Below are 15654 nucleotides of genomic sequence, written 5' to 3' on the forward strand. Positions count from 1 at the left end.
TGAGAGTTACGGGAAGACAATGACCATTTTCGCTGTGCAGACACATACAAAACATTGCCATAGTAAAGTATTTATGCTGATATTAAAACAAACAATCAGTTTTCAGTTTTTGTAGTGAAATCCTCATGCTCCATTAGCATCAATAAATTATATAAGACATTGTGCTAAATTCCAGTCTAAATCTGCGGTTACATGTGAATTTATATTCCATTCACCTTGAAACCACAACAGTAGACAGAATCATTTTCAATTCAACAAAGGCAGCCTCAAAGAGCAGAAAAAAGACTGACCCAATGGGTCATTTCCTCTCTGGATATTGGAATGACTCTATTGACACTGATAAACATCTCTGCCCTTACCTGGGATGAAATTAGAGTCAAACACACATGGCCGACTCTCTGTGGTATTTCCGGAACACTGGCTACCCACAGGAAACAGAAGAATACACTGCCGAGCACGGACCTGGATGCCAGGGGCATCACACACAGACCAGTCGGACCACTCTGACCAGCTCTCTACAGAGACCAGAAGGGGAGAGGCAGGGTTACCGGATGACAGCAACCAATCACTGTGTTTTTAATGACTCTGCGCAGAAATAAGATGTGGCCATAACTTTGTGCCAAACCAGTGAATAAATCCACACAAGGATGAGTAAATGTGCTAAAATTTTCAGTCAGATATAATATATCTGAAGTAAGGGTTCTAAGTCCCATATCATTTCAATTCTATGAACAATTTTATTTAATAGTCAGTAAGCCAGTTCTTGAGACAAACATGAGATCTGGAGTCAGAAATCACCAATGCTGACGGCTACAGAGTAAGCCCCCCTACAAAGAGACCCTCAGATTATATCCTGGACATTTCCCCCAGGATCCGTGTTGGCCAGCACCACACGCTAAAATCCCTGGTTTCTGAATGGAAGCTTAAAGCACCTTTCTTCTGCAGCAAAACCATCTCTGCAAAGTCCCCAAAGGCGGGCCAGCCAGGAGAGCTCGTTTCACCTCAGATTTCCTGAGATGAATGAAGTCAGGTCCCACAGCCTTGGTGAGAACCAAAGAATGAGCAATGACAGAATGCTTCTGCCTAAAGGGGAAGGACTTGTTGGAATGACTTTCAATCCTCCCAAGTGTACAGATATTCAGAAACAGGGATAAGAAACAAAGATAAGACTCATATGTTAAGTTAAGGAATGAACTCATTATTTATTCATCAATAAGGAGGATATTTTCATATATATATATATATACATACACACACACACACATATATATCTTATTACTTTTTAAAACTCAGAAAACCAAGTTGTGCACTGATTCCTACAAACGGAATGACTTCTTCTCTCAAAGACATAAAAGACTGAATTTTGGAATGATTATGATAATTTGGTTCTGAGGTCCTCTTAAATATAGGTTTCTAAAATGACCTGTGCATGCACTCCGGTAGAGTGTTTCCCTGTCAGAGTTAAGTGGAGAATGGTAACTCATTGTCAGAATGCCTGGTTACCTCTTGGGTAAGGAGCTGTCTGAAACATCCTGCATCAAGCACAGGCCCAGAGCTTCCCCGTTCACAATCCTGAAAAGACTCACTTCCTAAAGTCTCTGCTCCCTGTTCCTTGCTTTGCTTTGGTCCTCTGAAAGCTGGCTGGACTTTTTGCCTTGTGTTTTCTTTAACTGCACTGCCTTTGAGAACAGCCCTGGCTCTGAGTGAGGTGTCATCCCACAATGCCCACTGCTCCCCTGAAACATTTCTGGCTCATTCCAAGCATACGATGTGCTTGTGCTGGGATAGGCGGTGAAAGTGAAAGAGGCCTCAGGTGAGTCTCCCTGCACACCGGGGTGAGGGCTCTACAAGTGTTCCTCGCTTGCCACTTCTCCCAATCTTCTCTCCTTCCGCAAAGCCAGGTGCTACCTGGGAGTCATCAGCGTTACTTAGTAAGGTCAAAGATGATTTGGAGTATATTTCCTAGGTAGGTAGTATAGATGCTATAACATGTATGCACTTTCCCATTTGTGATGAAAACATAGTATGAAAATGATTTTTGCTGTAGAACAAAGTGTCGTTAAATAAATCAGAGGTAACAGTGTGAGATTGACTTGCCAGTGTCTACTGTGACTCACAATCTTTGTCATCGTTCATAATGAAGAAAGGTGAGTTTGCACTGAAGTCATGCAGTAACGAAGGCCTTGCATACCTGGACAGGTTTGTGTATTGCAGAGCGCCTCCTCCGTGTGCAGCCCCAGGCAGATGTCCCCTCCGTAGGCTGGGGCTGGATTCGTACAAGAGCGGGTTCTCATGTAGTGTCCACCCCCACAGGTGGCTGAGCATTTAGACCAGGATGACCAACAGGACCACATACCATCCACTGGGAAAGAACACAAAAGCACAGCATGTCTGAAGTCCCCACCAGACCAATATGACACAGCTAGAGATTATGCAACATAGAAGACAACAACATACATGGCAAGAAGCCATGGTGTGGGGACATGTGAGGTTTCCTACTTAGTGGTAGATACAAGCTGAAAGAATCCCCCCATAATCCCAGAACCCGTCTAATTTCCAGTTCATTGTTTGGTTCTTCAGAAAATATTCCTCAACATATGATTTCTATGCACCAGCATGGAACACACATTCAATCCAGAATGGCACACACATTCAATCAGGCACGGCACACACATTCAATCCAGCATGACACACATGTTCAATGACACACATGTGATGTGGAACTTCCTCTCCCAGAACCACGAATCACGTGCTATAGTAATTAATATGAGGCCCCTAGCCAGTTCTCACCTTTGCTGGTTTTACTATCTACCTGGCTTGAAAAGACCTACATCTAAGAATCAATAGTTCAGGCAACGGACCTCCCTATAATTCACATAATTCCATGTTGGATTCTGCCCAGGGCTTGTACCACATTTAACGTATCCTAAGTAAGACTGGTTACTGAGAAGATCAAAGACCCTGAAGCTTAGATCCTTATTTCTTCCAAGGAAAAAAAGCAATTAGTTACCGAGAACTATTTTTGTTGAAATAAAATGTATATATTAAATAGCTCAATGGACAAGGAGAGAAAATCATTGCTCTTCTAACTGTGGTTACTGCTACAGTAAGATAAAAAGAGAATTCAGTTACCCACCATGAAGGAGGGCAAGATAAAGGTGCATGATTAACCCCTGAGTGCCAGTCACACTGTGGGTGGCTATGGGGACAAAGTGGAACATTTATAGCCTGTCAGCTCATGGTAACATGTGTTGCTGGTACCTCTGCATGCTAAAGCCTGGACCTCACAGGTCTACACAGAGGAGCAGTATGGCTTTTGTCCTCTAAGGGAACGCTGAGAAGAAGTTTCCTGTGCTCTCTGTCTCCTTCGCTACCCTGTGGAGCTCCAGGAATACAAGGGTACAGCAGACAGAAAGCGCAGAGTCCTCAGCACACCACAGGTCTCTGTATTGTTCTCTGGAGGAGACACACCTGCCAGGGTCACCGGTTTGAGACCCTGTGCCCTTCCGTCATATTCCCAGTGTTCCTTTTTCCCTGGGCCTTGTTGTTTACAGAAGAAAGACAAATAGAACCCGCTGAGTTAAATTGGATCAAAAGAACTTACGTTTACTGCTCTCGGTTTTATGGGTGTCTAAGTACAACTCTAAGTCGCTTTCATCTTATTTGAATACACATAGCAACAAAGAACCATCTGTTGTCTCTAGCTTTGCCAGGCAAGGTCTCCAGCCTAGAGTCTTTATTGCCGCATCGAATGTACCAGGAGAAAAAGTCATGATCAGAAACAGTCATGTGCTTCTCAGGGTTGGGATAAATTATGCAGGAGCAAGTTCAAAAGGTGAAGGATAATCATTTTAGTATGTGCTTCACTTTATTATTATTTGCTTATGTTAGAGCCACAGATAGAACCAGAGCCTCCAGAATTCGAGATAAGCACTCAATGCTTAGACTAGGAAACTGGTGTGTTCGACTCTCTTACTCTTCTGAGTAAGAGAGGGTCTCCCAATGAACCAGATCACCTGGCTAGGCTCACTCTTGGGATCTGCCTATTGCTGTTCTCAATGTTGTTACAGGCACAGGCAGACATGCCCATTGCTGTGGATGCTGAGAATTCAAATGCAAAACCACACTTACATAGCAAGTGCTGTGACCATGCAGGGGGGCTTCCTAGCAGCTCCTAGCTGAGGTACAGGTTATCACACCTTTAAGAATTTTCCAGGAGGTAGAAGAGAAAGTTGATGCTCATACATTCAACCTTGAATCTGACAGTCCCTTGTGCAAAGACATAAGCAATTCTACAAAGGAATTTTGGCTTTTAAAAGAAAATGAGGACAGATCTATTTTAAGACATTCAGGTCATGTACACATAGTCCTAGCTCAACAACAAGTCAACAAAAATAAAATTAAAACTACCCACAGATGATGCTATCAGAGTGTCCTAAAGATGGTCAAGAACTATTTATCCTCAGGGACCAGGACCACATCCAAGCGTCTCTCAGATTCCACATGAGCTACTAATGGACACAAGAAATTAAGTCAGGAGTCTGGAAAAGGCAGGGTGATGGAGGGTACTTGGCATTCGTATATCATTCCCCTTGGCTCCAGTTCACAGCCTTGATTCAAATCTGTTGCTATCGCCCACGCTGCCTCCAAGCACCCAGGGGAGGAATCTTTCTCCACGGGCTGTGGGAAAGAACAACTCCCTGACCTTTCCCAGCATCTCGGCATCAGTTTGGCTGGGAAAGTTGTGTGGTCTGCAGAGGAACAGCCTGAGGCTGAAGAAATTCAAGCCTAGAGGCCTCATGGGAGGAGCACAGCTGTAGGAGCAAAGACATCATTGAAAAATCTCTGCTGCAGGTAAATGGAAGGAAATAGAAAAGATCATGTGGAGTGGTGTAACCCGGGCCTGGAGAAACAACGCTGCATGTTGTCTGTTGTCTGATGTTCCTAGCTACAAATTGTCACGTGTGAGTATATAACCTGGAATGACTATAGAAGCCAGGAAAATCAAAAGGGACCATGGTGGAGTGGTGGTAATAGGGAGCAATAGAGAGGGGAATCTAGATACAGCTGATCTGAGGAGGGCAGGAAAATGGGGATTTTAACTAGGGACAGGGGAGGGAGATGAATACAGAAAGAAGGTAAAATAATAGTAAAATGTCTGAAAAACACATAAGGAATCGTAACTATTAGCTATATATGTCTATATTATCTATAATTATAGATACAAATATATACAATACATATAAATATATATACAAATATAGATACGAATATCTATAATACATGTAAGTAAGTATACATATATGCAAATAAAAATTTCCTATTTTGGGGGAGCTGACAATGCTCCCCAAAAGAATAAGGGACTATCCAACAGAAAACCAGTAATAAGCCTAGAAAGCCCTCTTTTGAGTTGTTGGTCAGGTTGTTCAAGAGAATCCCAAAATATTTCATATTTTTGTTGTCCCTGGTTGCCTTCCAGGGATGTAAGATAAGCCCTTATTTCTGAAAACACCCATTTATTCAGATACAGGGCTCACAGGACCTGAGCTGATATGACCCAAAAGTCTGCTCCCTAAGGACTAGATTTTATGATACCCAGAAGCCAAAATGAAAGTTTCCAAAGGAGACAAGCAACCAGTAGTCATTGTATTCATCTATGATCTGTATGAACCATAAAGATTCTAAAACCCTACGGGTACAGCAGTGGTACACATGCTTACGCAGTTACCAACAGTTCTCTAATTAGACTTCAGGAAGACTCAATGAGATAGAAATCATGCCTGGTATTGGAAAGCTAGGCAACTACCCAGGTCTGGTGAAGTCTCAGATCTTGGAGGAGAGCATATGACTTCCACTTTAATAAACCAGCATAATTCCCAACTATATTCTAAATATTTAAACTTAGAGCCATAGATAAGTATAGTCCCTTTCTCAAGGAAATTTCTCCTTGTAACAGACAGACACTATTATAGAAAATCACAAGAGATCAAAATACAGAAGTGTGCAGCTCAGTCATAATAGATAACATCCACACATAGCTATGCAGGTTCGGGTAGAATTGTGAAAAAGGAGCAGCAGGAAGTGTGAGATCAGAGAGCTAAGTGTCTCTTAATAATGTCAGAAACTATGTCCATAACATCTCAACATCATGACTGTCTAACTGTGACCTGAACAAAGATGACACCATTTTTAATGGGGAAGGAGGAAAGCTCAGGAGTCCCCTACTTGCAGAGAGAACTACAGGTAAATAAGAAATGCTGAAAGCAGTAGACAGTTTTCCACAGAGAAGAGCACACCAGTTGGTTATCCAATACCAAATGACCAACCCAAAAAACATATATACAAGCAACATACATAGTGAGCAGGTTGCATTTGTGTATTTATGAACATACTCAATAAATTTAAAGAAAAAGGGGTCATGATTTGAAAGAGAACAATGGGTACATTGGAGGACTTGAAGAAAGGAAAGAAAAATGAATAATAAAGTTATCTCAAAAATTAAAGAATTGTTTGTAAAAGGAAAAACATCTAAACAAAGCTGGGACATTGACTTTGGCTTTACCTACATGTTTACCAGTTCATTACCATCCATCCACCCATCTGTCTACCCATTTATCCATCCATCCATCCATCCATCCATCCATCCATCCATCCATCCATCCAAAGAATAACCTAGACAGTCATCTGATGTGGGATTCCTCTCTGTATGTGGTGAATACCATTGGTGAATAAAGAAACTGCTTTGGCCTGTTCATAAGGCAGAACTTAGGTAGGCAGGGAAAACTAAACTGAATGCTGGGAGAAAGAAGGCAGAGTCAGAGAGAAGTCATGTAGCACCAGAGACAGATGCCGAGGAACTTTACCAGGTAAGCCACAACCACGTGGCGATACACAGATTAATAGAAATGGGTTAACTTAAGATATAAGAGTTAGCCAATAAGAGGCTAGAGCTAATAGGCCAAGCAGTGATTTAATTAATACAGTTTCTATGTGATTATTTTGGGTCTGAGCTTTTGGGCAGCCAGAAATCAAACAAGTGGCCTCCCCCAACATTCATCTAGCCATCCATCTAATAATTCATCCATCTGCATACTCTTTCAATAACAAATGCTTATTAAACTCTTATAAGACAGTTTGTTGCTCAAATTATTCAGAAAGTTGTATGCATCTACAGGAATAGATGCTAAGATTTTTATGCCCTTCAAACCAATGTATCCAATATTTGGAACTAATCTTCTACACGCGATATCTCATTCCTGCTTGCCATTTTGGCTAATTCCTTCCTACCCCACAATACGAGGCTCAGGGCACCCAGCTTGGTTCACCTGTTATAATTTTGTATGTCTTTATTTGCTGTGACCACTGTATGGCATCGTGCCACAGAAAGAGTGATCAGTGATGATACTAGGCTGACAAATATTTATGGGACACACACACAAACACACACACACACACAACTTTGCTGACAAATATAATGCATAAATTAATAGTGTCTTCTGTGGAAGGAAGACCAATTATCCAGTGCCTTTCTCCCCCATCATCTGACAACCGCCCACAAATATTTCCAGGTGTCACATGCCATAGCTAAGATCACTATGGTGTGTGAGCCTGATTAGCAATCCTTAACTTCCTGGGGGTTCCACTTGGGCATAAAGCAAAAGTGGTCTACCCAGGGACAAGGCTCTAACAGCTTTAAGACTTTGTTGAAGAACCTGAGACTATGGGAAGGCCAGGTGACACAGGTCTCATAGTCACCAGAAGGGAAGCTTGTCCTCAGAGGGTTTCATTCTTGAGGTGGGCCCTCTGTGGGAAACGTGAGGTGGACCTGGGAGCTGGCTGGTGGGCCTGGTGTAGCACTCTGGCAGCTGTGACTCTATGAACCCGGTAGAGGTCATAGTGGAAGAGTTGGTTGGGTATATCTGTGTCCTGAAAGTGACTAACACCTATTTTGGGGACAGCAAACTAGTAACTGGGCTTAGAGTGTAAGATCTGAGTATGTGCTGTGCAGTTTTATGTCCATGTGGCACAAGTTGGAGCCATCCAGGAGGGGGCGCCAAGGAAATGTCTCCATAAACTCTGGCTACAGACAAGCCTGTAGGGCATTGCCTTAATTAGTGATTGACAGAGGAGGGCCCAGCTTCTCACACAGCCATTCCTTGGCTGCTGGTCCTCGGTTTTATAAAAAAGGAGGCTGATTAAGCCAGAGGGAGCAAGTCAGGAGGCAGCAGTCCTCCACAGCCTCTGCATCTGCTCCTGCTTCCAGCTTCCTGCTCTGTTTGAGCTTCTGCCATCACCGCTTTTGATGACAAACTGTTATATGGAACTGTGAATGAAATACACCTGTTTCTCCTCACGTTATTCTGGTCATGGCGGTTCATCATAGCAATAATAACCCTAACCAAGACAAAGTGCTTCATGGGAATTTGTGGTTTCTTATCAAATCAAAAGAACATAGACGTGATTCATTTTATATTGTGTTTGTCTTTGAACCAGGCAATATGAGAGGAGAGCCATGCTAGCCCTAAACTAGCTGCTTGTGTGCCTGAATAGAGACTGAAGGAAAATTTTAAAGCAGTGGGAATGATTTGGGACCAGACAGCTAAAATGGGTAAGGAATCCAAGCCTCTTTAGCTGTATCTGTTTCATTCATCCTGTCCATGAACAACAGGTAAGAGGTACCACCATCACCCCACACACTTCTCAAGAACATACTTCTGAGAGAGAGAGAGAGAGAGAGAGAGAGAGAGAGAGAGAGAGAGAGAGAGAGAGAATACACAGAGAGAGAGACAGAGACAGAGATAGAGACACACCAGAGACAGAGACAGAGAGAGGACACACACAGAGAGAGACAGAGAGACACAGAGAGGTCTCCATTGGCTTTCGGTTCTTAAAGGCTACAGGCACGCGGCTTTCTCAGTCTTTTTCACACTGTGATCCACTTACCTGGACAGGGTAAAATGTTGCACTCCTGGAACTCCAGGGACGGGCCAAGGCATGGCATACCTCCATACTTGGGTTCTGGGTTGTTGCAAACACGCTTCCTGTTCCGAATGCCCCTGCTGCAGTCTCGGCTGCACTGGGACCAGGAAGTCCAGGCTGACCAGGCCCCATTGACAGTATGAGCAGAGTATCTCCCTGCTCGTAGAAAGTCTCCAGAAAGTCCTGCCAAGGAAACCCAAAGTGTGATTCTGCAGGAGTTTTCCCCCCTGTTTTTACTCCTGTATTGGCTGTATGCTCTATGTCTAGAATTGCCCTAATAGACCAAATCCTTTCGACACTCACAAGTCAAAATGCTACTGTAGCTGAAACGCAGCCTCAGGTTCCTCAAACTCCTTTCCTGCAGTCACTATTTAAACGGGATGCACATGGCACTCCATCTGAGTGGGCTAACGTGTTTACAGTCAGCAGCAAGTCCACACTGGAAATTCTTCTGTTTAGTAGACGCATCTCTAGAACAGCCTCTAAGCCCTACATCACTTTCCTTAGGAGCTCTACTGCAAACTGTCCTCAGGTACCATGGGGTTGGTGCTACAGAAAGGACATTCGCCTAGAGAAAGGGACACAGCTTAGACCTGTTTCCTTCCAGCTAACCGTTCCAGTGTGAATTCATGCTGTGGAAGTATCAGGGTTAATCCCACTCAAATCACAAGCCATGGAGACAACCCTTTGCTCCAGAGAGCTTGCCCACATCCCATCCCTGAATAAGCTTGCCATGAGTCTTCAAATGCTGTGAGCATGCTTGCTAACAAAATGGAACAGCAGGGAAGGGGGCTTCAGCGGGGATGGCTGAGGGTAGGTGAGCGTTCTAAGAATATGTGAATTGTTCTGTGAAGACTCCTTGAATGTTGGGCCTGCTCTGAGCATGTTGAACTTATTTAATCAGACTCAGTCAAAACTTGTTTGAAGAAGATGCAGCCCGACGTACAATAGTAAACCTGTTCAGTCATTGTCTCAGAAATGGTGAGGCTTTCACCAATGCCTCACTAGCTCTTTGGTGAAGTGGTAGGCAATTGTTATCCCAAGCAAGCAAACACCCAACACCCACAGCCATTCCTGAGCAACTTTCTTGTTGGGTCAAGTGCAGGCGGATGATTTTCTGAGAGAAGGCTTTAGGAACAGCTTTCTGAAACCAGCCAGTGTTTTGTGGTTATCAATAAGCAAACAATGACGGGCACTTAAGCCTCCTTTTGTGTGATCAGAAACACAGGGGTCCAGTTTTCAGTTTTTAAGACATCAATAACACGATGCGAGGATGATCATGAGAACCCAAAGCCATCAAAACAGACTGTTTGCATTTCATAAAGAAATATATAAAATATATAAAACCATGGGCAATGCTCACAGTGCTCATAAAATATAAGCTATCATTTTATAAATGTGTTTTTACAAAAATTTATAATTTTTTATAAAATTATTTTTAAAACAAAAATTTTCATGAATAATATATACAATTAATATTTAAAAATGCTAGCTTTGGTTTTATATGTATCAGAATGGAAAGAATAAAAAATTTATGTCTGGGATGGAAAGTGAAATCAGTTGTAAAGATACACCATGCTTAAATTTTAATATTTCCCTTTGACGGCACAGTGAATAGATATATGTCATGGCTCATACAGAATAAGGGTGTAAGTATATTGGCGAAAAGGTTGTCAGACCCAACAAGTGAAATGGGAAAGCAATTAAGTGTGAACTGAAGATGAACAATTAATATTTTAGGATATGTGCTTTCCATTTAGACTTCGAAAGACATCATAGAACATAGTTGTATTTAAGATGTTGTATGGGATATCATCTATCTCGTTGATTTTCTTAAATAACCAGCTCTTTGTTTCATTGATTCTTTGTATTGTTTTCTTTGTTTCTATTTTATTGATTTCAGCCCCAGATTTGGTTATTTCCTGTCATCTACTTCTCCTGAGTGAGTCTGTTTCTTTTTGTTCTAGAGCCTGCAGGTGTGCTGTTAAGTCACTTGTGTGAGCTTTCTCTGTTTTCTTTATGTGGGCTCTTAGTGCTGCGAACTTTCCTCTTAGCACGGAGTTCACAGTGTCCCACAGGTGTAGGTATGTTGTGCAATCATTTTCGTTGAGTTCTAGGAAGTCTTTAACTTCTTCCTTTATTTTTCCCTTGACCCAGGGGTGATTCAGTTGAGTACTATTCAGTTTCCATGGGTCTGTAGATTTTCTGCAATTAGTGCCATGGAACTGATGTTATATAGAATATAGTGGGGAAAAATGAAATAATATCTGAAATTCATTTTTTTTTTGAGACAAAGTTTCTCTCTGTAGCCTTGGAGCCTGTCCTGGAACTTGCTTTGTAGAACAGGCTTGCTTTGTAGAACAGGCTTGATTTGAACTCACAGAGAACCGCCTGTCTCTGCCTCCTGAGTGCTGGGGTTAAAGGCATATGCCACCACCTCCCGGTTGAAATTCATTTTTAAATTCTCATATTTTATCTTGTAATCTTGACTAAACTGATAAGATCAACCTTTGCAGAATGTGTGTTTTTTTATATGGGCTTCCTGTTACCCTTCCCTTGGAATTTCTAAGTAAATCTTTTCTTTGAGCAACAGCAAGGTTTCATAAAAGAAGCCAAGGTGACTGTTATCTGCGCCTCCTCTTTCAGGTAATGGTTTTAGTTCTACGTTGTACATCTGTGCTCATATGACCCTTCATCAGAGTAGATTCCCGTGTAGAAAACAACAGGCTGTGTGTTCTTGAACTGTAGGCATCAGCCGTCTGAGACACGTCAGTGCCTGCAAATACAGACGACGAGGAGGGGTGCTTTGGAAGTGAATAGCGTTCGATAAGAATGGTTGCTTCTCATGTCTCCAGGCACGCTCCCTGCTCCCAGAGAAGGCATGGGGACCTGTGGCCTGAGAGAACTGCAGTCCACCCCTTAGAACTGACTGGGCCAGGAGAAACCCACCGAGTCCTCTATAAATGCCACCGATCTGACCCTCCCTGCATCTGCACATCAGTCTCTGAATAGCAGCACTCATGGGAGAATCAAGAAAGATCACAATCACAGAGTGCTGAGAGAGGCTCGTGAATGTTCCTACACAGATGTGACTGTCTTTCTCATGAAACCATCCTCTGGACACTTCTCCGTGAGGGCCTCTTGCCTTTTAAGAACTAGAATAGATTTTGTGCAGTTATATAAAAGTATTTTTTAAAAAACAAAGAAGAAAGCAAATAATGTAACTTGGAGAAAAAACTCAACCATTTCTGCAGGAAGTCCAGGGGAAAATCCTGCAGGAAGTCCAGGGAGAGACCTGCCAGAGCTGCCACCATGGGCAGTGTCCAAGACAGGCAGAGTCAGGGCTGGTTTGGGCCTGGCTCTCCACAGCCACACTCAAAGCATTCACAAAGCCACTAAGGCAAAGCAGTATTAACAGAAATGGATCCAACATGCTATTTACAGAAAAGCCACTACATGGTATAAATAAACAAATGTGCTTCTACTGTCTTTGTCTACTTAAGTCTCCCCGCCCCCACCCATCCCACCCCTGCACACCCAAGACAGGGTTTCTCAGTGTAATAGCCTTGGCTGTCCTGGAACTCACTCTGTAGACCAGGATGGCCTTGAACTCTTGAAGATCTGCCTCCTGAGTGCTGGTATTAAAGGCCCGTGCCACCACTGCCTGTCTACTTTAGGGTTTTCAAAAGGTGAAAGTCCACTTCTCAGCTATTATTTTTATGACAGCTACTCTTTTCTTCATATTCTCTAATACTAAATAAATCTCACAAAAAACTGTATTTGGATCAACCATAGGCACAACATTATTTGAACAGGGGCTCCCTCTAGTTTTCCATTTCAAAGGCTTTCCATGCAGTTGCCAGTCCCCACAGCACCCCTTACCATCTGTGGAGCAGCCGCTGGTACCATCGCTGGAACAGTACCGCATTTCAATCCTCTGCCTCCCCACTTCCAGCAGGTTGGGATCCGGCAGGCGGGCTTTACAAGTGTATCGGAACCGCTGCTCATAGTGACCACCGTTGTCCGAGATGTTGACAGGTGTCCAGGGCGTCCACGGCGTGGTCTTCTTCAGCTCTGGGCACGCGTTAGTGTTACAGGGCTGGTACTCCTGGAGGAGAGGATGCAAGCATGTCTTACTCCACAGTGCACAGTCAGCTCAGTGGGGACTCCTTTCAGGCTGTGCTGCGGTCTTCAAGACTGTGGGGCCTATGACACTCAAAGCTGCTTCACAAAATCAAAACCATATTTATGTTAAACTGTCCCTTAACAGACACTTAGCTTTCAAGTCACCTTCCAAAGAAACCCATGGTTTCTCCTGTATAAACAACGAAATTGAGAAAATCAATAAAATCACATGTGTAAACTTGGTAAACACCTAAAATGACATCTTCCTTTTTCTTAATAAGTTACTCACAATGCTTATTTGGTGTTAGTTTAGTTATTTTATGAAAACCTTAGAACCAGAATATGCTTCTTAGACCCCAGATGATTTAGTGTGAGATTAATGAATACTAGCAGCCATGGGAGAAGTTCCACAGCATTGGAGTAGGGAAGTGTCCTCACAAAACAGAGAGGATGCACAGCCTGTAGGATTCCCCCCTCTATTCCCCTATGACACTTCTCAGTTTCTTCTCCATCCTCCCTTGCCCACATGTACCTACAGGGAGGAGGGTTTGGAGCTCAGGAGAGAGTAGATTTGAAGAGATTTATAAAGTGAGACACACTGTCTGGGTGGGGTGTAAATAGGGCACAGGTGATAGAAATGTGCCTGGTACTTGGCAGTAAATACTAAGGGTATCAAATGAGGGGTAAATAGTTGACCCTTGAGGCAGCTCTGTGTCACAGTTCCTCCAACTGCCAGTAAAGGTTATTTCACTAGGGGAAAACCAACAATGTAATGCACCAACTTCTGACCACACTGCAAAATTTTAAATCAGTGTTAAATCAAATATAGAGCAAGAGCTAAGCCATTTTCAGGACACAGCGGCAGCACTGCACGCATGAAGTCACAGTGGCTGTGGCTGAGCGCACAAGACCCGTACAAGATCAAGCCAGCCAAAGTCCCAGCATGGATGACAGAGAGGCTAACGGAATCCTACTCCTGAGCAACTATTGGCAGTTGATGGCTGCTGAGAGGACTCAGGTTAATTCAGGCATGTGACCCATGAGAAGCTACCCACGTTCCTGCAGATGGTCCTATACCTACAACTATGGAGCAAAGTCCACACTAAGTGAACACAGTAGGCTTTCTTAAAAAAAAGGAATGCATGAAACTTGGAGGGAAATGTGGCAGGGAGATAGGGGAGGATGTGGAGGGGAGGAAATTTGGGGTACATTAAATAAAGACACGTACTCATGTACGAAAGTATCTAAGAAAAACCAATAGAAAAGCAAGCTTAGCTGTGCCTGATGCTCTGCAATTCCGTGCTAGGCTTTCCTTTCCTTTCTGTTTTTTTATTTCTTGTTGGGAAAGCCATCATTTCCCTTAGACGGCTTCCTTTTTGCGGGAATAAATCCTGTAGTCGCATTCTTAAGTAAGGATGCCTTCAAGACAAAGAACGCACTCTTCGTTACCCTCAGAAAACATCTCCACGTGTCAAACTGTATGTAAACAATCTACATGTATCGAGATACTGGTAGAGATTTTAGGTCGAGAATGAATTTTCCTCAGAGAGGAACACTTCCTATGCTCTTCCCTCCCAGTGCCACAGTTGAGAAGTACATTAGCTGATCAACTACCTGCATTTGGGTTATTTTTGAAACTCTTTTAAATAATAAACTAATTTTTTCTTGTGTTAGACATTTCATTGATGACTTTGTTATGCGGTCTCTGTCCCTGCCTTTTTTCTTATCGGAATTTCTCTCCTATGGATATGATCTCCTAGGTTAAACTTTGACTATCTCATCTAGTATGTCTAATTTTTTATTTCATCTCCCTTCTACATTTTAAGGAATTTTTGATTCATTCCTTTCTGCATTGTTTCCATAAATACTTTGGGCACACAGAGCCAACTTTTCTTATCAGCCTGGGAATTCCTGAATACAATTTCTAAAAGCCATCCAATTGTCAACTGGGAAGCAGGGCCCTCTAAGCTCAAAGTCTGTGTTGGGGGCTATGTTAACTCTTTTCTGGATATGTCCATCTCTGTCAGCCTAGATTCATTTAGATTCTCGCTGAAAACAGTGAAACCCGGTTCTTATTTTTTCTGTGTTTCTGGGTTAAGGATTGGAAAACCAATCTCCCCAATATAGAATTAGTGAGTTTTTAGAAACGGACACCTTTGTGTGCTGGTGACAATAGCTTAACCTGCAAGGCTAATATACTCCCATCTCACCATTGTTCTGATTATTCTAAGCAGTCTTAGCACTTTCTTCCTTTTCTGCAGTGAGAAATACGCAGGACATATGCTTGTAATACAAGAGGAATTTAACACAAAACGTGTAAAGCCATTATATGTGTTTCTCTGACTTAATACCCATAACCATTCCTATCAGTTCACACTAACCTCACTCCCACAAAACTAGAAAAAATGGATGTCTTCATTTTTCTCTGTGGATAGTAAAATTTTGGATGCTTCCTCCTACATGAAAAAAAAACCCTCCCATAAATTCTATAAACCCACCTGGGTGAGGAGGTGAGGCAGAACAGGCCTGCTCTCTCTTGTACTTGGCATA

The 15654-nt window shown here is 42.8% G+C and overlaps 1 protein-coding gene across 1 annotated transcript in view; it reads right to left on the minus strand.

Annotated features, from left to right (window-relative positions):
- Sema5a (semaphorin 5A) overlaps window positions 1-15654 on the minus strand; it is a 332682-nt gene that overhangs the window by 13295 nt on the left and 303733 nt on the right. Inside the window, exons 16-19 of the mRNA XM_038324344.1 lie at window positions 12862-13087; window positions 8944-9162; window positions 2192-2362; window positions 360-515 (exon numbers count right to left, since the gene is read on the minus strand). Coding sequence (XP_038180272.1) covers window positions 360-515; window positions 2192-2362; window positions 8944-9162; window positions 12862-13087 — 772 coding nt within the window. The remainder of the gene's footprint in view (window positions 1-359; window positions 516-2191; window positions 2363-8943; window positions 9163-12861; window positions 13088-15654) is intronic.

The sequence above is a fragment of the Arvicola amphibius genome, chromosome 3, assembly GCF_903992535.2.
Source record: "Arvicola amphibius chromosome 3, mArvAmp1.2, whole genome shotgun sequence".
In the NCBI taxonomy this organism is placed as follows: domain Eukaryota; kingdom Metazoa; phylum Chordata; class Mammalia; order Rodentia; family Cricetidae; genus Arvicola; species Arvicola amphibius.